The sequence below is a fragment of the Sinocyclocheilus rhinocerous genome, unplaced genomic scaffold (genome assembly GCF_001515625.1).
Source record: "Sinocyclocheilus rhinocerous isolate Xijiao unplaced genomic scaffold, SAMN03320098_v1.1 scaffold115, whole genome shotgun sequence".
Taxonomy (NCBI): domain Eukaryota; kingdom Metazoa; phylum Chordata; class Actinopteri; order Cypriniformes; family Cyprinidae; genus Sinocyclocheilus; species Sinocyclocheilus rhinocerous.
In genome coordinates this window covers 2,832,136-2,854,669 of record NW_015650001.1, presented here as the reverse complement: position 1 = coordinate 2,854,669, position 22,534 = coordinate 2,832,136, and the positions used below count along the sequence as shown (strand labels likewise).

At 37.3% G+C, this 22,534-nt stretch overlaps 1 protein-coding gene across 2 annotated transcripts in view; it reads right to left on the bottom strand.

Moving 5' to 3' along the window:
- LOC107711265 (collagen alpha-1(XI) chain-like) overlaps positions 1 to 22,534 on the bottom strand; it is a 70,372-nt gene that overhangs the window by 33,001 nt on the left and 14,837 nt on the right. For both annotated transcript variants that reach the window (XM_016516229.1, XM_016516230.1), the window contains exons 2-17: positions 20,395 to 20,562; positions 20,056 to 20,269; positions 18,768 to 18,930; positions 10,099 to 10,221; positions 7,804 to 8,247; positions 6,180 to 6,299; positions 5,969 to 6,091; positions 5,302 to 5,352; positions 5,151 to 5,192; positions 4,935 to 4,997; positions 3,950 to 4,024; positions 3,579 to 3,662; positions 1,987 to 2,043; positions 1,789 to 1,842; positions 1,646 to 1,699; positions 1,371 to 1,424 (exon numbers count right to left, since the gene is read on the bottom strand). In XM_016516229.1, coding sequence (XP_016371715.1) covers positions 1,371 to 1,424; positions 1,646 to 1,699; positions 1,789 to 1,842; positions 1,987 to 2,043; positions 3,579 to 3,662; positions 3,950 to 4,024; positions 4,935 to 4,997; positions 5,151 to 5,192; positions 5,302 to 5,352; positions 5,969 to 6,091; positions 6,180 to 6,299; positions 7,804 to 8,247; positions 10,099 to 10,221; positions 18,768 to 18,930; positions 20,056 to 20,269; positions 20,395 to 20,562 — 1,889 coding nt within the window. The remainder of the gene's footprint in view (positions 1 to 1,370; positions 1,425 to 1,645; positions 1,700 to 1,788; positions 1,843 to 1,986; positions 2,044 to 3,578; positions 3,663 to 3,949; positions 4,025 to 4,934; positions 4,998 to 5,150; positions 5,193 to 5,301; positions 5,353 to 5,968; positions 6,092 to 6,179; positions 6,300 to 7,803; positions 8,248 to 10,098; positions 10,222 to 18,767; positions 18,931 to 20,055; positions 20,270 to 20,394; positions 20,563 to 22,534) is intronic.

Genomic DNA, 22,534 nt, shown 5'->3' with positions numbered 1-22,534 from the left:
TGGGTTGTTGGGCAATGACGTTTCACAAGTCCACAAGAACGCATACTGAGAAACGGCTATTGTCTGTGTGAAAATATAAAATTATAAAATACACGGTTATATTTTTTTGTGTTTGCGCACTCTGATGTAAATAAGCCCAACACCCATGGACAGCAAAGCGGAACGAGGGAAGGGCGCTTTATCCCCTTGTATCATGCAAAAGTGAGGATTCTAGTCAACCAATCAACGTTCTGCAGTGAGTTTAGCTCCACCCTTTTGGTACCCTTTGCTGTGGTAGGTACCCCAACGGAAGGGTACCAAAAAAGTGGTACGGTACGGTTCGCTATTTTGGTACCATTCACAACTTCACAAGTAGTGACACTACACACACTGTTTTGCTTAATTTTACAATCTGGCAACCATGCGCACGCACTTGCTCTTTTTTGTTTGTTTTTACCAGTTTTCATAATGTAGACAGATAATACTTTATATATTAAATAGCCTACAATAAATCAGTACACTAGATGAGGTAAAATAAACCATGCAAGTCCACATTCTATTTCTATTGATTTGTGTTTATTGATCAAAGTGCAATGCCTGAAATGTAAAAACAAATTCATCAACAATATTGCAATTATATATATATATATATATTCATTCCATTAGAAAGTGTGAGTTTTCATTGACTAAAACTAGACTAAATAAAAACAGGACAAGGTTGACTAAATAGGATAATAACTAAAAAGCACATTTTACACAGGACTAAGACTAATTTAAAAGACTAAGACTAAGTCTAAATTAAAAATGGCTGACAAAATTAACACTAGTACAGAAGTTTCGAGAACATTAAGGAAGGCTTGCCTACTCACTAGTCCATTTTCATTGTGTTTATAACCATGAACTATTCTAACTCACACTATATTAGTTTTATATAGGCTTATATAAGTTGTGTTAAATTGTGAAGATTATCTTGATTAACAAAATGTGTAGGACTCATTAACTTTGGTTGGTCACAGAGCTTATGTTTTGCAATAATCCAAAAGCCAGTGGAAAAATCTTACTGGCTTTTTGTCGATGGTTGCTAAAAGCCTCTTTTGTGGTTGGTTGCTAGGACATTGCTATGCAGTTGCTAAGGAGTTTCTTGACTCTTGCAATTTAAAATGAGATATGTACTGAGGTTTAATATTTAGCATTAGGGTGGTTGTTCAAACCCCTAACCTAAGTATGAGCAATAGTAGTAATGACTGCCTAATTATCATAGGTTAAAGTCAGATGTGTAAACACAGGGAAGAAACTCGAATCACAGAGAAAGCTGATATAAATGGTGGAATACAGCCACAGCCCTTATTATTGTGCATGGCCTGTCCTATTGGGACTATATGGTGAATCACCTTTGCTCCTGTCTCTCCGGGAGCCCCTCGACCTCCATCTGCCCCTGATCGACCCTGCAAGGTGAAACACAGAATACCACTTCGTCATCATATACTATGCACCACTGTGCTCTGGTTCATGCAATATTCATGAAGCAAAAAACACAGCACATCAATATAGAAACTGTTATCGCCCAATTCATATTCATGATGAGGTTAATTAAATGGATCAGACTTGAACTTTGATCACTCCTCCATTGATTTTCTTACACTGCGTGTGAGATGTTCAGTCTTACCCTTTTCCCTGGTTTCCCATTAATACCAGCAGGACCTGGCAACCCACGTGGGCCCTTAAAAGAGAGGAATAAGAAACAGAGAGAGAGCTGATTTTAAAAGCTACTGAATGTAAAGAGGGAATATCAAAAGGAAATGTCCTCACCGCAGGCCCAGGCTCTCCACTGTCCCCTTTTAGTCCACTGGGACCTGGTAGACCCTGGAACAAACACATTTTCAAAGACAGAAAGTATCCATTCAACCCAAAAAAAAACCAATCTGAATTTAAAGTAGATTGCATAGGCTGTGCTAAAAAAAAAAAAGTCTGAAATAAACTGGAAAAGTAATGACAAAGATTTCTCACCACTGGGCCCGGCCTCCCGGTGAGACCTAATGGACCTGGAGGGCCCTTCAATGATAGCTAGAAGCAAAGAAAAATAAAAACAAACAGAAAAAGTCACATTTCTCCTCATCCTTAACCTGCATTTGTACTTGTATTTGTACTGAATTTGCAACATTACTATGTTGTCCAAAATGACCTATTCTCAAACCGGGCTTTAAGCTGAGCATAGATTATAAACAACTGCTTATTTATATAATATACTGTAACACTGTTCAGTATTACACAACATCTAGATTTGTACAATTTCTGAAGACACCGTGTGAAATGCTAGGGTGTTGTAGGTTGCTGCCAAGAGATCGGAGCAGTTTTTATGTGTAAGTGCACTGTAAAAAAAAATAAATACAAATAATAATGAAAGAGTTGTTTTCCTTAGTAAGCTATGTCTTAAAAAATTAAAATATATATATTTAAACTTAATGAAGTCAGGTAAATTCAGTCATACTAAATTATATTTTAAATGTAAAACAACTACGCCGGTGGGCCAGTGGCACAATGGATAACGCGTCTGAATACGGATCAAAAGATTCTAGGTTTGACTCCTGGCTGGCTCGCTCTGTGTTTATATTACAACAACTGGGGCAGTCGTGGCTTAATGGATAGAGAGTCGGACTTGTAACCTGAAAGTCGTGGGTTTGAGTCTCAGGCCCGGCAGGTATTGTAGGTGGGGGGAGCCACACCCTAAATACCACGACTGAGGTGAGACCCTTGAGCAAGGCACCGAACCCCCAACTGCTCCCCGGGCGCCGCAGCAATATGGCTGCCCACTGCTCCGGGTGCATATTCATGGTGTGTGTGTGTGTGTGTTCACTACTGTGTGTGTGCACTTGGATGGGTTAAATGCAGAGCACAAATTCCGAGTATGGGACACCATACTCTTTCACTTTCAAATGTTTTTGGTGAAATAAAAACTTTTATTCAGCAAAGACACATTGATTTATCAAACGTGACAGTAAAGACACTTATATTTTTAACTTTCTATTTAGCAAAGGCTGTCACAGTTTTCACAAAAAAAAAATTAAGCAGCACAACTGTAATCAGCATATTAGAATGATTTTTGATGGATCGTGTGACATTGAAGACTGAAGTAATGGCTGCTGAAAATTCAGCTTTATCGTCACAGGAATAAATTACATTAATAGTTATAGAATATATAATAGAAAATAATTATTTTACATTGTATTAATATTTTACAATAATATAATAATATTCAAAATATGTACTTTTTTACTCTATTTTACTGTATATTTGATTAAATTGCAAGCTCTGGTGAACTAAGAGACATGAACAATATGAAACCATATGGAGCACATTTTTAAGTAAACCAAAATGATATGGCTTTGCAAGTTTATTGGATTCTTCCACTTATTTTATCTTCTGCATAGCCAAATATCACAAATCTTAAAAACTAACAGACACCTCTCCTCACAAAGCAATATAATTTGTAGGTATCATTCATGTCTGTATCAGACATACAATACAGGATGCGTTACAGTGCGTCCCAAATTGTAATATTTTTGGTGTTAGTGGTTTGTTCAAATCCTTCGGTGTCTTACTTTGGTCTGTTGTAAGATGGCTTGAGCCTGCGCCTCTTGAGCCGATATCACAGGTCCCTTCTGAGAGTCTCCTCCATACTGGAACTGAGTGCAAAAAGAGAGATTACTAACTATATAATGTATGTACATTAAGTAACTCACTATTAAAGATATACATTTTAACATGTTGAGCACACAATTAAATGGAAATATAGTGGATGCCATTAAGTCTGATTATATCACAGCTCCACCATGTGGCCAAAACATGCTACTGAGGCCCAGTCCTCATGTTGTGTGAGGTAAAATTTTAATTATTTTCCTCTGGCAAACAACTCCAGCTAATGAGATCCAAGTGGTTTAAATGTGTTAGTGAAGGAATAACTTCATCTTACGGGTAACATAAGCAAAGTGCCTGGAGGACCCGGTATCCCATCAGCGCCAGGCAGTCCTGGACGTCCCTCAGGACCCTTGTGGGAGGAGAGACAATTAGATCAATTCATTGATGGAGCATTTCTGTACATGCATGTGTGCATAATTGTGTCAGCAGTACTTACTTGACAAAACAATTGCATGAGCAACAGCGTTCTTCGTTTATTCCCTATCCATTGGCTTGTTTCCTGAATGCAGTCTAACACCTAATGATTTTTTTTTTAGTGTTGCCTGTGTTGCCTCAAATCCTACTGTGCTCATTTGCCTGGTGTAAAACATTTAAGAGCTCAGCTAATCAAAGCTGTCAGTCAACAGTCCTCTCCCAACAACAACACAGAACTTCAACCTTCAAAAGAAAAGATAAAACCTGCGGCTAGAACATTTTCCTTTGCCTTTCACTCAATGTTATAAGACCTCTATAGATATATGAGGTCAAAAAGAGCTTACATCTCAAGCGAATGCGTTTTCTCAGCCTAGTCTGATGTTTTTACTAAAACGCAACTCTTTTGTGAAGCTGACACCACAGAGTAGTTGATTCACAACCGGCCAGAGGCGCTAAACTGAGCGCAGACAAAAGAATAATCTATCTTCATCCCTACTGTCAGAGGTAAATGATGAATTCAGGCTCTTTACTGCAGTTGGAAGTCTGCAGTCTGTCTTACCCTGCTAAGGGATCGTGTGTAAAGAGTGAGTCACGCTACAAGAACAGACACACTGTCCAGCGCAAATTAGGTCAAACTATCAGATGAGTCATGGCTCCCCTGATGCCTATGGTCTCGGTAGAGGTTGGTGGTCCCTTCGAGGGGCTCTGAGTCATTGGTGAGGTTTGTTCCATCTGCACACGAGTCCAATCATCCCCCCCCCCCGATCCCCAGGATGTGTCCTGTGTGTCCTAGACTTCATGTTCATGTCAGGTCATGTGGGTCTGCTGATTATGAGGACACTCACCATATCACCTGGGTCTCCACTGGGTCCCGGGGGGCCTGTGATGCCAGGAATTCCTGGAAGACCCTGGAAAAAATAAACAGACACACAAATTGTTTTTAATGAAAAAATGCCAACCACCACTTCAAGACCACCTGAAATCACTTGAATGTTTTTTTCTTTTTTTTTTTCTTTTTTTTTTCCTCAAAAACATAAAATCTTAATAGCATTATGACTTACTTGAGGTCCTGGTGGGCCAGGAGGTCCTTGAAAATATGTGCCCTAGTTAGTATAAAACACAAAGAGATTAGAATTAGATTGCATTAGCCAACATAAATCAGTGTGTGTACAGTATGTGTGTGTGTGTGTAACTTCACACTCCAGCACTCACTGGTTCAACAACAGCTGGCTCTCCCTTCTGTCCTTTCTCAAATCGCCTGCCCTGTAAGAGAAAGAACAGGTGACAGATGAGATCTTGGTCACAACTAGCTGAGACTGGAGTTGTTACAATAATACTACTTGTTACAATAAGTAGTTTTAAAAATTTCAGTGTAATTTTGTGATTATTGATACCAATTTTCATACCACACCAAAAACAAATGCGCTAATGGAACATGAACATTTATTTAAAAAGTTAAATATTTAAAGAAAGAAAGAAAGAAAGAATGAATGAATGAATGTTACTTTTTGCAAATCTTCTCAAGTAATTATTTAAGTAAATGTAAATAAATAAATAAATAACCTACCTACCTAGTGGAAAGTGGAAATGTATTTACACAGGTAAATATTCATAGAAATATTAACTAACTTAATTAAAACAATGACATTTAGCTTCCATTATTTCTCAGTTAAGTAAACATTGCTTTTGCATATTTATGCATATTTTGACATAAATCTGATACTGTATAAAAACTACTATTACTGCATTTCTGTCTTATTTTAGTATCAACTCGGTCCCAAAGAACCAGTACTTTGGGCATCCCTAATTGGGATAAAGAGAAAATCCATATTTGCCTGTGTGTTTTTAGTTAATTTATTATAGAGGTACAAAACTGTACCTCTCCATCCCATGTGCCTGGCTTCTCCCTCTGCGCGGGGTCAAATCGGTCTTCATAAACCTCATATTCCTCATATTCCTGTTCAAAGCTTTTTGAGTCGTTTTTAAACTCATACTCCAAGATCTATAAACGCAGAAAACATCCCAACAGAAATTATCACCTCAAACATGCTCGCAATGTTCGGAAAAGCCTAGAAACAGAAACCACATACCTCATAGTCTGTGATATTGGGGCCAACTGTCACTGTGGAGACCAAGAGCTCATTGTGTTCATCAGCATAAAGGTCATCACTAAACTCCTCAACCTCTGGAGTTTTAATCGGCCTCTCTTCCTGCACACCAACACAGCAGAGTCAGAAGCAGCACAGCCATGGCAACCGCAACCATGGAGATACCGAGCACAGTCAGTCATTTCCACTCTACCTTAGTTTGGGTTCACTGGGCATCTAAGCTTTAGACACATTAAGGCCTGAAATATAGTCTACACAAGTACATGATTGCAAATTGTGAAATGTATCAGAATACGCTGCATTCTCAGCATTGCCACAAGGGGTGCTATATAATGAGTATTAGCATACACTTGTCTTGTTCTTCCCTTCTTGTCTTGTTTTTTTCCCTTCTTCAAGTTAACTACTGTCATGGCTCAGTGACAGTAAGATGAAAATCTTGCTTGAAGTTACAGCACTGAAGAGTAACAGATGTTTGATTGCAACTCTTTCACACCACCTTGAGTACCGAGATTTGTTTGTAATGCAAGAGTGCATAGTAAAGGATAAGTTCACTTCCAGAATAAAAATTTGCTGATAATTTGCTCACCCCCATGTGATTCAAGTTGTTCGTGTCTTTCTGTCTTTAAACCTTAATTTCTTTGCGACTGAACACAGAAAGACATGAACATCTTAGATCACATGGGGGTGAGTAAATTATAAGGCAATTCTTATTCTGGAAGTTAACTTATCCTTTAAGTATGTAAATGTGACTCTGCGCTTGCAATATGCTGGCCAAGCTTTTGCAACAGCATTTGTGTACTTGCATAGAATATGTCTCTGGCCTCACTGTGCTTCGGATCTCCAGGTCACTGTTGACTAATTAAAATGTTAGCGCAATTAACAGGTGCAGGTTATAGAAACGTTCTGGTTACAAAGCCGGCTTGAAGGCATAAATACTGCTGAGCTGGTGAGTGTGGGGTAGGTGGTTTTATTAACAACAGGAGATGTCAGCACAAAAAGCCGTATGTTCTGGTGGCAGCCATAACAGCATGAAAGGAAGGGTGAGCAAACTTGGCACACTGATATTGGCATTGGAGTTTTACCTCAGCAGAAGCTTGATTCATACAGCAAAAACTACATCTATCAGAGCTGTCGGAGGTAAAATGTATCAAAAAGATGCATGAAAATGGATTTATGTTAGACACAGTCCTGTTTTTCATTCTGTCTTGGTGCACATCTTTCAGTTTCAATCTGTAAAGCGTGCCAAGTCAACAAATAAAAGTGTAACTCTATGCCAAAACTTGAATGAAATATGCATCATGTCTCATATTCAACTTGTGACACACATCAAAGTGTCACTGTCGCAATGAGCCATAATCCATATGCATTTTGAGTCAACACATCTCTCTGAAGCTACAAACTATGACGACATTGTAGTTTTTTACGAGCCTAACGTCTGGGAAGAAGAGTTTTGGTGCTGTTATTGGGGAGGTTAGAATGGCAGAGGCTGGTTAGTGCAATGGACGACTGGTGGTTAAAAATTGTGAGGGGAGTCAGTGATTGGTCAGGAGAACGATGGGGAGGGAGGAGGAAGTATGGGAGACCACACTGGCACTTTAAGTTCTACCTCCACCTCCATCTTTGAGGATTCAGAAACCGCCGTTGTCAATACAGACTGGTCTTCAAGATCTGTCACAGGCTTTGTAGTGGCTTTGGCGAGTTCGTCCTGATAGGTGTCAGGTTCATGAGTGGGCATGTCGGGTATGGAGTCCATCAGATCGACCGTTGTTGTTGGAGATGATTGTACTGGTGACTCGGGCTGCTCCGTCGCAGCTGGTGAAGTTCCTCGATGAGGTTCCTGAGCCAAATACTCTGGCAGCTTAGAGGACACCTCAAGGAAACCTTCTTCAAGAGCTTCGGCCTCCTTTTTCTTCTTACGAGATTCTTTTTTGCCTTTCTTATCTCTCTTTTTCTTGTTCTTTTTGCCTTTGCGATCTTTCTTGGGGCGTTTCTTTGGTTCCACAGGCTCGTCTCCCTGCATGATGTCATCGAGGTTATGGATGGGTTTGGCCTTTTATTGATGGGGCAAGGGGTCAGAGGTCGGGCATAGATGAACAGAATTCAAATTGTTACAAAGGTAAAAACAGTTGGACAACACAACTTGTAAATCATACTGACATGTATATGACTGGCTCGCTGCATCTCTACTGAATCTAAAATTAAGGTGGTTGACTGATTCTGCTAGACAATGTATTATTCTCTTTGCAAATTAGGTCATAGTTCAACTTGTTCTCAATTCAGATATGCGCTACATTATCAGCCCACAATTCAAGGGGTCGGAGTTGAGCTGCTTACAGGCTATCATGAGAGGCCCTGACTGAATAGGCTTGATGAGGCCTGTCGGGGGGAGATTATATGAATAATGTGAGAACCAAAGCGAGGTGTTGAGATGCCAAGTCGGGCAGGATAGAATGAGATCAGTGTGAGCTCTGGTAATAGGTCAGTAATGTGAGCAATGCTGATGAATCTCGCCATTAGTCCCTCTTCTCTCAGCTGTTGTGGGAACTGAAAGCCAGCTGGCTCTACCTCTGAACGGCTGCCGATAGACACTTTTCCTTGAGCCAACTTGGAGAGAGACATACGCAGACATTTACATTCAGCACACTTGCACAAAACTGGGCGTGGGAGCTGTGAGGAGAAATGAATGTACGATGACCTTAAGCGTTCCTCCCAGAAGGCCGCAGAGAAATGCTAACCCACTGACATGATTACTCACTGGGCTGACTCACCCGCACATGCACGTTCACAACAAACACAAATCATCACAATCGAAAAAACATGTTCAAAATGTTCACATAAAAAAATATCACAGTATGAAGACAAATGTGGGCCAAACTGTTTATTTGAAAGACAAAGAAGTGTTCTTGCATCATGTAGAAAGCTTCTTGTTCCCTAGGCTGTGATTAGAAAATTAATTATGTGATTAGAAAAATGCTATCTTTGCTAAAAAGAATACAGAATGCTTTTGAGCCAATCACCTGAGCCATAAATTTCATAGTATGAATATATACACTATTATTCAAAAGTTTGGGGTAAGTATGATTTTTGAAGAAGTCTCTTACATTTACCAAGGCGGCATTTCTTTATTCAAAAATGCTAAGAAAACAGTAATAATGTGAAATATCATTACAAATTAAAATTCCTATTTGAATATATTTTAAAATATAATTTACTCCTGTGATGTGAATTTTCAGCATCATTACTCCAGTCTTCAGTGTCACATGATCCTTCAGAAATCATTCTAATATGCTGATTTGCTGCTCAAGAAATATTTCTCATTGTCATCAGTGTTGAAAACAGTTGTGCTGCTTAATATTTTTGTGGAAATCATGATGCATGTGTTAGTGCTTCTGCACTAAGCAAAAAGCTATTTTATTCCTATGCATGCCTGTGTTGTTTATTGGCTGGCTCAGATGAGTGCTCTGGGAGCCGAGCCCAGAAGCCAGAACAGTAAAAAGTGCAAACAGATAAATGTAAAAGTGGAATTGAGAAGCCAAGGCAGCTCAGCCACTCAAAGAAAGTTTTGACAGGGCTCTTCCAAAAAGAGGAAGACATTTTTGGCTGAGCTGGAACAAATTATGTCTTCATAAAGTTCTGCAATTTTCTGGAAAATGGCGAGGCTGGTTGCTCAAAGTTCATTGGGAAAACAAGTGTTTCTTTCTCTGTTCGCACATGATACTTAAATGCTAAAACATGAGGAGTCTGGAGAATAATACAAGACGAATTGAATGGACCAATACATCTGGGCGGAAAAACAAGATGTCATATAGATGTAAAATAAATCAGACGGAAAGAACAAGAAAAGAAGACAATGAGCTTTTTTGACTACATGGGGAGCCAAGCTCACAGAGAAATCACTAACCTCTTCAGGAGCCAGACTCTGGGTACTGTAGGGCAAAGGGCTGTCACAATCAGGAATGTAATCTTGGCAGTAGTCAGCCGCAGCCTGAGGATCATCCACGAGCAAGAGCTGCTGGATCTCGCCCTGTAACACACATATAACACTCGCATTGATTCGGTAATATTCACGGTACTGGTGAAATTCCAGTGATCAAAGAGAAATAAAACCCCGTTTAACACTGTATAACAGGAGGACATGCTGATGTAAAGCAGAAAAGTAATTTAAGATGAAAAACAACTTGTGTAACACTGATGAAATTGGGGTAAAACTTGTGGAATGTATTTTATTTGCATATCGCATTAGGCATTTTGGAAGCACACTGCAAATAAGAGTTTATGCTACAGGAAAAACAAATAAATTGTTCATAAATTCACTCTGTCTCCTATATTGCTATTACAGAGCTGCCATTTCAGCCAAAAGACTATGTATTTGACCGCAGTCCCTGTTACTAAACTTGTGCCAGCATCAGCCCACTGAGAAATTAAGGCATTGTAATGGGCAGCAATGTAGTGCTAGTCCCAGCGAATAGTATGCACGTTTTTAAAATCACTACACATCTCTGAGTATGTTGCACCCAAGATTGAAATCAGGCCCTAACCAAGGGGTTAGTACTATAACCACAATAGACACTGAAGTGGACAGCACAGCACTCTCATCAATTCCAACACAATGCTTATGTTTTAATGGTGAAAGAGTGCAAGGTAAAACAGAATATATCCAGTAACATGATGTATTTTTGTCAAATTTTGCTTTTTTGAATGGAAAATAGCCTACATCATTCATGTGATTATCATGTTATTATGTGTAATTCATAACTGAATGTGACTATGGAGTCATTTTTAACATATTAAGTACGTGATTAAGAGTGATTATGTGCATGTTTTAAAATAAAAATATTATTTGCAAGTAGATCAAATGCAATATTTTAAAAAATATATATATAGTTCTATCTCTATTTATTTATTTTTTATTCTCGATATCTCTTTATAAAGCAAATAATATGAAATCACTTTATCCTCTTAATCCACTAATTCCTTTAAATAAAAATTACAATCTGGCTGCAAAAGTAGCTTCAAAAATGTATTCTGATAGAATAAAATGTTTCGCAAGCAGCATCTATACTACATTTTCAAATAATTATATTAAAGATTGTATATCATAGGATGCTTGGTATAAAATGGATCTCTAAAATCTGGACAGATATATGTAAATAACAAAATGTATGTAAAATAGCTGATTTACTGTACACACATACACACAAACACCCGTACGCATGAGGTTGCTATGTGATAAATACATTATAAATGTTAAGAAATGCTCAAATCCATACTGAATACTTAACTGAAAATATCTTTAAGACCTATTGCATATTTGAAATCAAGATGCAATACCATAGGAGAGAACGCCCCCTACTGAAAGGCAGCCATAATTCCATTAAATTATTTAGACTTAGCCTTATTTTCAGACATTAGCACAGAGCACATATATATTCACAATAAAGAGACCTTTCATCATAAGGCCAATGGAGAATCTTTGACTCATCGCTGGGGTCTTGCCAGTACATCAGTGGGAGGAAGAACAAGAGGTCAAAAACTGGCAATACCCAAGATACCACACAAACTCATTCAGCAGTAGAGTACAGCCAAACCACAACATTTCTCACACTAATCTGACATATGTTGGATCTTAAAAAGAAAATAAATCAGTATACCTAGCCAACTAATTACACTCCACTGATCCCACGAGTGTTCTCTTCTCTCTATCTGTCGGCTGAAATTAGAGCCTCATGCTTGACAACTCAAGGACTCAACAAGCCTGTTGACACAGTTTTGTTTCTGCATGCTTTTAACCAACCATTTAGTATCAGTGGAACAGACATGAACTGGATATTATGGATCTTATCGGCATCTTCTAAGCAGAAACTCAAACAACTGACAAAAAAAAAATCCTAGAAATAACTAAAGCAGATGTGGATAATCTGCTGTTTGTTTTGTGTGTGTGTTCTAGTTCAGTTCTCTAGTTCAGAAAGACTTCCTCAGCTCTTTAGCAATTTGTAAGAATCTGGAAGCAATAGACACATTAGCCCTGACCATAGTCCCCAGGCTCCCGAGCAGCTCTCCCACGCTGAGAGATTTGGACCGGAATATAAACCCTCTGGATTCCCCCTCAATCCAAGGCCTGGGAACTGGCCTCAGATTGGGTCGAACTTACACATCCCCCAGTACCAGCCTCACCCAGGTCACACTGACCCAATGCCACAGATGCAGCTCTATTGGAAGCATTAGAATGCGTGGGGAGTGGACCCCGAGAGAAAGACAAATGAGGGGAATTAGTCATCATTCATCATCACGGTTCTGAAAAGCAGAACAAAGGAGGATGAGATTTTTTTCTTTTCTTTTAAAGCACAAGACATGGTACAGACTCTTAATCATGGCACAAATAGAGATGATATGCCGCACTAAACTAAACTAAAGGCCTTGCTGCCCAGACTGTCAATGACTTGACACATTTATTTAAGGAAACTGTCTTCAAGCCACCATCATCATGTCATGTCTGGTTAGCTTGTGAATATTTTAGTCATTAAAGTGAATATTTAATCACTAAAATATTGTTTCCTGGTAGGAACCGAATCATCAATTTGGAAAAAAATTTACCTAATGAATATTAAATTGATAAAAATTAATAAAATAAAAAGAAGAAGAAGAAGAATAAATAAGAATAAATAAGCTTCCATTGATGTATGGTTTGTTAGGATAGGACACTATTTGGTCGAGATACAACTATTTGAAAATCTGGAATCTGAGGGTGCAAAAAAAAAAATCAAAATATTAAGAAAATAGCCTTTAACGTTGTCCAAATGAAGTTCTTAGCAATGCAGACAAATATTTAATTTACTTGAGATGCAAAATAACACGAGAAGTCTTGTTTTCTGAGAAATTGATCAAAGTTATCAAAAAAACATCTACCAATGGGGTCAGAAAAATAAACTTAATTCAAAAGTGAAAACACATTTGTTTTTCTGACTCCAATGACCTTAACCAAACTTAATTTCGATACATTTCTCCGAAAATGAGACTTGTGTCATTTTGCATCTCAGGTAAAGGTATGTAGAAAATGTAGATATTTGTACTGAAAAACAAGACAAATATACACTATTTGAGGTGAATATATTGCTTAGTTTACTAACACTGAAGATCAAAATTAACCAAAACTGTGATATTTGAGGCCTGCATGAAAGACAATGTTGTTAAGTGACTTTTTACAGTTTCTGAAGCTGTGAATTTGAATAGAGAACCAAACATGTTAGCTTTTTCAGAGTACCTCTGAAAACTAACAACAAAATAAATATTTTTTTGTAGATAATGATAAGTCATTTTTTCCAGTCTATATTAACTTTTTGGTTGAATTTATGGCAATTCTGAGTAAAAAATGCCATTTTAGAACAAATGCATAAATATTACACTATCTATGAACCATTTCACTGGAAAAGGTGACTTTTTTTACTCAGTATTTTTGTATTTCTAGTACAAATATCTAAGATCTAAAATCAAGATGCATTTACTTGAGATGGAAAATAACACGAGAAGTCTTGTATTCTGAGATACTAATCAAAGTTATCAAGCATATCTTTCAATGAGGTCAGAAAAATAAACAATTCAAAAGTGAAAACAAGTATTTTTTTCTGACTCCAATTACCTTAATTTTGATAATTTTCTCATAAAATAAGACTTAGGTCATTTTGCATCTCAAGTAAACGTATATCAAGAAACTTTAGATATTTTTACTGAAAAACAAGACAAAACTTTTTGAGGTGAATGTATTGCTTAGTTTACACTTTAGTTTAACACTGGCGATCTATAATGAACCAAAACTATGTTGCAATGGTTATTTGTGACCCTGGAGCACAAAACCAGTCATAAGGGTCAATTTCTCGAAATTGAGATGTATGCATCATCTGAAAGCTGAATAAATAAGCTTTTCATTGATGTATGGTTTGTTAGGACAAAAGGACAATATTTGGCCGAGATACAACTATTTGATAATCTGGAATCTGAGGGTGCAAAAAAATCTAAATACGGAGAAAATCGCCTTTCAAGTTGTCCAAATGAAGTTCTTAGCAATGCATATTACTAATCAAAAATTAAGTAAGTGATATATTTACAGTAGGAAATTTACAAAATATCTTCATGGAACATGATCTTTACTTAATATCCTAATGATTTTTGGCATAAAAGAAAAATCGATAATTTTGACCCATACAATGTATTGTTAGGTATTGTTACAAATATACCCGTGCTACTTATGACTGGTTTTGTGCTCCAGGGTCACATATTTAAAATACATTTATTTCATACTAAGTATAGTTCAAATCTATTAACATATTAACTGACATATTGCTCAAGACTTTAAATTATAATTAAACATTATTTGGAGTACTACTTGTGCACAATGCACATTTCTTAATATTAAGACTAAAATGTTTTTTAATATCACTATTGATGAGGATTGTATGATTTTTGAATAATATCGCTCTTTAAATGCAATATATGTTAAGTGTTCCTGAAGTATACTTGCAATAGTTCCACTTTAGCACCATCAAATATATTTCAGTATATCTTTAGTTGGACCTCAGCACTACATCTGCACAATTAAAGTGCATTAAGCACAAAATTAGTTGTTCCAATTTAGCAGACTTTAAGTATACCAGTTTTGTATACCAACAGTACAAATAAATGTATTTCAAATACATTTTAGCATATTTATTTTTCACTAGGGTAAAGATGTTATTTTTTTATTAACCACCAGATTGTGGGATATTACAAACAGTGAATGAAATATCTATGCTGCCATTAAAAATCGACCAGATGGAGACATCTTAGTAGACAGGATGTCACGTAAATGTTGGGATTGGGACGCACCCTGATGACTCTTTGCCTGAAAAGACAGAATTTTTAAGGTTTTAGACACAATCATATTGAAGGGAGCTCCACAGATAGTTTCTTGCTCTTAACAGGATTTGTTAACAATGGGACACTGTTTTGGGCTGGATTTTGGGACATATGGAATGGAATGGGATGGGTTTTTTTGTGTCTCTGGGTGGCGTTTCGGCCAAAACAGCTAATGGCAAACAGCGGTATTGGATGGGTGGAGTTGGGGAGGTAAAGTTATTGCAGTGGGCGGCTGGAGGACATGTGGCGTGTGCTACATTGGACCTAAAGAGACATCTGTTTTTTTTTGTGGTGGAAGCAGATAGAGGACCCTTAAATGTCCATTAGACTGACAATAGCATTCCCTCTGAGTATTTCTGTGGCTTACAATATATAAAACCACACTGGCCAGAATGTTAGTTGACGTTCTGGGGATGCTTTGCAGTGCAACCCCTCCTCGTGCCAGAAGTCCAGCACACTTAAGAATGAGGATACAGCCAAGAGCAGTGATGGGACTTCAACTCTAATCTACATCTAGCCAGAACCATCAAGCACAAGAAACAAGAGATTAGTCATGGCGTTTCAGTGCATGTTCAAACTTATCAACTTTTTCATCTGAATGTTATATAGTATAAACACCAAAAGAGTCACATAGGCAGATATGAACCCAAACACGCTGCACAATGAAACCAAATACCCAAAATGTATCAAATGTTGGAGCTCAAGAAAATTCCACATTTTTGAAAAGATGCCCTTTGGCTCTTTGCAGTGCTGATAATGGACAAGAAGCCAGCGTAGTGGAATAGTTCTTCCAAAAATGTCAATTTTGTCATCAATTTCTTACCCTTATGCCTTTCCAAACCTGTTTGACTTTCTTTCTTCTGTGGTACGCAGAAAGATTCATCTTGAATAACGTGCTAGACATTTTTCCATTTAATGACACAAAAGCACCATAAAAATATAAAAATAAAAAGCAGTTCCAAACTACCAGCTTTTGGTGTAAAACAGTCTTAAATTTAGTTCCATACACACTGTTTATCTTCCACCGTTAACCACTAGCTGTTAACCACTTCAACTGGATTGAATCAATGATTGAATGGGATCTGATTCATGAATTAATCATTCAAGTTTTGAGAACAGGATCGCCCAAAATTTTATTAGTTTTGGAAGAAATCTGACATTGTTAGCTCTTTCTCATTAAATAACAACTCCAGTTTCTGTTGTAGCACGACTTCAAGACTTAGACATTTTTGTTGTGTCATTTTGTCACTTTCATTATATTGAAAAACAGTGGTGTATGATGTAAAGCAGGGGTGCCCAACCCTGGTCCTGGAGATCTACCTTCCTGCAGAGTTTAGCTCCAACCCTGATCAAACACACCTGAACCAACTAATTAGGGTCTGAAGGAGCACTTGATAATTACAGACAGGTGTGTTTGATCCGGGTTGGAACTGAACTCTGCAGGAAGGTAGATCTCCAGGACCAGGGTTGGGCACCCCTGATGTAAAGAAAGTCATACTAGTTTGAAGTGAGGGTGAGTAAAACATAAAATCCCAAACTATCCCTTTAAGGTGTGTTGATGTTTGGAAAAACCAGAACTGAAACACAATGAACATTCTCATTAAAAGGCTTTGGAAATAAACACTCTTCAACAACAGGTTTTATTTTTTTAATTAAATATTTGAGATAGCTCCAAAAATAGACAAAGTACAAAGAGTAAGAGGTGTGCTCATTCGGACAGCACTAATTTACAGGTGAGCAGGGTGGTACTCTCAGGTATTCTCTAGAAGTGGAAACAAGCCTGAACAGCACCTGTTTATCCCTCTTTGTGGAGACAAGACCCCAACTTTAGCAGCCCAGACAACTGCCTCTGATCCACTCTATTTCAAACTGTTCAATTAAACATAAAACAAACAGACTGCCACTGCGTATTCCATTAAAGCAAAGCAGTGGCATAAAAATATATATGAATTTTGTATGAACGCAAATTAAGCTGATCTGAGATTCCCTGTCACCTCTCTAGAGAAATATCTTGTTTGCTGTTTGTTTGAGAGTCACGGGGGAGTACGATGAGCATATACTGCAGCATTTATAAAGAAGTTGAAGAGAAGAGGGTTGGGGGAATATGAAACTACAGCACAGAGAGTTCGTTAATAAGCACAATAAAGCCTATTAGGCTCACAAAACCTGTACAGAACATGTCTGAGTCATATTTCATCCCAGCCCAACCACAAACGATATTCATAATGCCAAAAATAAATATGCAAATAAATAAATACAAATTACTTACATTGCAAAATATGTTACATCATTATATTATGTATTTATTATGTATTACCAAGCAATGCTTAACTTTGTGCAGTCTGTGGTGTAAAAAGTTCGCATTGGCAATTAAAGAAAAAACACTTAAGAAAAACATGGTCAGGTCAAAGTGTCCGAATAATTTTTGATCCCAAATTTTTTTCAATTTTACTAGTAGTCCACTGTATGAAGAATGTTTGGGTATGATATGTCACAGTTTACTTTATTTTGCTATCCTCACTTACATAAGTGAACTATAGTGTCCTGCACACACCAGTAAAAAAATATCAAAAACTATTTCTGGTGTCTGAATTTTTGGTTTGACTGTATATTTGTATAATTGTATTGTATTGACTGTATAATAAGAATAAGGTATTAAGAATCATTATTTGAAATAAAAATTATAAATATTACAAAAGTAAAATCTACAGAAGCATTATGGTTCTGACAGACATTTCTTTGTGAGATTTTTTGTCTTTTACTGTCACTTGGAAGTACATAAATGATGTGAACTTGGGACATTTTGAACTATGTTTAAAGGGTTAGTTCACCCAAAAATGAAAATTCTGTCATTAATTACTCACCCCAAGATGATCGACAAAGTAGTCCGTGTGACATCAGTGGTTCAACTGTAAAGTTACGAAGCTACGAGAATACTTTTTTGCGCAAAGAAAACAAAAATAACGACTTTATTCCACATTTTCGTCTCTACTGTGTCACTTGTGGACGCGCGTTCACGACGTGAGCGTGTGGCGGCACTAACCCAGATCCGGCGTGGAATACCTTGAACGTGGTAGTTACCTTGCTGTCTATGGGAGGGTCAGAGAGCCCTCAGATTTCATCAAAAATATCTTAAATTGTGTTCCAAAGATGAACGAAGGTCTTACGGGTTTGGAACAACACGAGGGTGAGTAATTAATGACAGAATTTTCATTTTTGGGTGAACTAACCCTTTAAGGCAAGACACTACAGGCCATGCTTTGGTCTATTTTGATATTTTGGTCTATTTTGCTTCCATAGCATGTCTTCATTCAGAATAGTGGAAAGACAATTTGTTATAATTTTATCTATTTATTCTATTTATCTACTTCATCTGTTTTCATTTATAGAGTTCAAGTTCAATACCTTTAATATCTTTAAATGCTGTTTTATTCCTATCTATATTTTGAAGTTTTTTTACAGAGGCGTTTGTTCACATAACATTCAACTGACTTATGAACCATTTCATTCCTAAAAACATTGACAGTCTTAATGTACTGTGAGTAATCAAATGAGGAAATACATTGGTATCTATTAGTTTCATTTTACAGTCCTCACCTGTGGTGTCTTGCCTTAAGAAAACCTTAACCTGCCCTAATTGGACTATTTGTGTAATACATTTTCTTGTATTCCATTTCATACCTCAAATACTTCCTCATCTAGCAGCCGTGTCCCAAAAACAACGACTCCGTCCGTGCTGACCGCAGGGCTGTCTCCACGCATCAATTCCAGCGTCTGTTCCTTCTTACAGTCCAGGTAGAGCGTAACAGACTTGCCCTCCACGCTGTAGGCTATCCGATGCCATCTGAGAAGGGATGACAGCAAGGTTAATCAGTGTCAACAACAGCAGAGCTTTATCACAGAACTAACCCAGGGGTAAAAGTGATATTTACTGCTCTTCCAGGAGCATGGCTATTAGAGGTGGATTATGGGTCGCTTAAATGTGAAAGAACATTCTATAAATGGACACTGTGATGCTGTGGTACCATAGCCAGATCAGGAGTTGAAAAATGTATTTTTATTCTTCAAGAGCCACATTTTAAAATAGCTCTCGTCCTCCAACAATTATGCATGTTGGAATACGTCTACTAGTAATAATGTGTTAATGAATGCAAGGCATGATTCACAGTGCATAATATTGTGAATACTAATATTACCAACACTATCTGACAAAAAAAGGTTTCTACTTGTCTCTGTTTACACCTAGTAACAACAATCTCAGCTGATCTGATTAAAGATAAATAAATATTAGTCTAAACACAGTCCAAAATATTTTGTGATCAGATTACTCAAGCCATATTCAGAGGTAGTTTTAAGATCACTGTGTCTGTACTGCAAACACTAGTATGTTCTGATGTATCTTGAACAACAAAGAATGACCGTTTATTCATGAATATGCATCACAGACACATTCTTATCTGGTCAAATTTGCAAATTTATCTCAGCAGATCACATCAAATCTGACCACGCATGATGAATATTAATACCCGTTGTAAAAATACGGGGTCTTTGAATATGTGGTACTCACTCAGTCTCCATTTAATACATACAGCTAACCACTTTTTCACTTTTCTTTGATTATTTCTGATTCCTGTTTAAATTTATTCATCCGTGTTCCTGGTCTTACTGTGAAAAATTCATGAAAATGTAATGACATTCTCTTCCTCTAGAACGATTTTCCTCTTCCACTGACATCACCAAGGCCACATTGCCTTAATGTTTACCAATAACCAATATACTGTTAGCTATATTAGCTATTCAGGCATTTATCAGGCAATATCACATTTAGTCTCAATAGAAATCATGTTTCACTATGAAATACATCAGATTATAGAAGTAAAATGGGTTGTGAATGTCAAATATTATCGGTTACAAACAAAGAAAACTTCAGAGCACTTCAGGGCTACTAGGAATGCATTAAAACACTCACTTCCCGTCAGCCAGATTGATTTTCTTAAAAATGGGGTAGAGATCTGGAGCTGGCTGGCCTTGGTGGTCTTCATAGAGGAATACAGGCGATCGGCCAAGCTCCAGCCCCAGCTGTTGGACTCCCTGCTCATCATACAAAGACACCAGGAAGAATTGAGAGTTCTTCTTAGCCTTGACCGTGGTCATCAGAGAGAAGTTCTCAGGGAAAGCAGAATCTATAAAGAAAACAGCAAAGCATTGTTCACATTTAACACAATGCCTGTAGAATTTGCGCTTCAGAAAAATCCTATGGCCTCAAATGCTTGTAGGGTTGTGAAAATACGTTTCAAAGAGTCCATACCTGGAAAGAACTGTTTAGTTGGGGCACTGAGTTGAATCTTTTTGTCGATCCTGTAAGCCATGTCTGTTTCTGATGTGTCCTTTCTTTCGGTGCACAGGCCGGCCTCCACTGACACTCCCTCCATGTCTTCAGACAGCTCCAGTACTCGTAATACATCGATCAGATTAGCTGTAGGCAAAAGAGAAAACATTTTAAGTTTCATTTGCAGGCTGCCATGAACAGACTACTTCAAAAAAAAAAAAAAAAAAAAAGTATCTTAGTTTAAGGCACTTGTTTGATGGAGGTGTTTATTTGGGTATTAACAGTGCAGAATGTTAATTTCATAAAATCTGAATTGATATCTGTTAATTTGACATGGTGACAAATCCAATAAAAGAAACTTGAAAGAGTACTTATTATGGAAATAATGTACTTTTTAATCGAATATACTTAAGTGCAAACTGAATGTAATGTTTTCAGGGACTTAACTGCAAATAATTCAAAATGTGTTAAAGTTTACATTTATTTTAAATGCAATTAGCTGAACTTAAGAGTGCTTTTTTAACCACTTAAGTAGGACTTAAGTACATGTGTACATGTAATTTCATAATTACCTGTTGCCATTGAATTATGGTTAAAGTGTACTGCAGTGTACAGTACTTTAATGTCATTCATTATTACTGCAATCTGTGTCATATTTGTACATAATATGTATGTACTGTAATCACACCTTTGTAATGATGAAGTGACAATTTAGTACATTTAAAATATATTACGACTATAAAGCACTTTAGATGTGCTTCAATATGTTAATAAAAACATCAAAATATGTGCTGACTATTAAAATCATGCCAAAAGATTAAAACAATAATTTAAAATGTATGTTAAAGTAAACCTTTAAAAATTTTGAATTTGACAATATTGCAAAGTGCAATTAAGTCTTACATACATAGTCATGAAAGTATATTCTCTGTAAGTACACTTAAACAGTCTTTTATTTCATTAATATTCGATTATCTGCAAGTACAGTTTTCTAAAAAATATATATTTAAAATCTGAAGTACAATACAAGTGCACATTCAATACTATTAAGTATTGAAAAGAGTATGATTGGGCTAAAGAACTGTGGTGCTTGGCAAAAAAAGTTCTGGAAAGTCTATTCGATGTTGCATGTATCGAAATGATACTAGTTAGGAACACTATGAGGAATGTAAAGCACAAGACTAGAGCCTGATGGCCCTGCAGCTGTATTATTCACTAAGCCAATCCCCTTTGGGCCACGGCAAGATCGAACAACAAGCTGAGAGTTTGGCTGCCGTTAGTTTGCTGATTTGCAGCCAACTCAAAGTGTGTCGATCTACTTGGAAGCTTCAAGATGCAGTCACGTTCAAATCAAGGCCACAGCTGGTTATGGATGGGGTGTCATTATGGGATAGAGCTATGACACACAGTCTAGCCTGAGATAGTTAAACACATACCTGACAGGTGACACCTGTCAGCGCCTCTTTTAAAAATGTCTCCACGACTTCCACTATCTAATGTTTCACTTGAAATGTATTTACAGGAAAGTTGTAAGAAAACACTTTATAGCATTTAGAAATAACTGCTGTTGATGTTTTATTGAATTACAGTTTTAATGATTCTCTAATTGCACAAGTTAATCTAATGAAGCTAAGCGGGGGGTTTCTTTTGACTAACCGCAACCTTTGGCATGTGTGTCAGCTGAAACAAGGATCCTAAATTTAAATTGCCCTCCTGTTTCCATGGCCCTCCTTTCTCTCCTCTGTTAATTAAACATGTGGGAAGGGTTTGTCCATGCCAACCAACTACCTGCCTGAAAAAAAGTATTCCATTTTATATCATTATTTATTTGTTTAGCAGATGCCTTTATATTGGGATGGCTCAAAGCATGGCAACAGACTAGTAAAAAGGCAGTGCTAAAATCTGACCGAGACTCAAACACAATGGAAAACATCAGGTACTCATTTTACGGTACTTCAGACAGGGTTGTGTCAATATGTTGTGCCATATATTTCATTACACAGACCTTGTAAGTAAGTTTTCGGCTCACTGCCCATTGTCTCACAAACACGCATAAACGCGCCACCCAACTCAGCCACATCTGTTAATGTTCATTGGTTTAAGTCCATCAGTCTGAGGT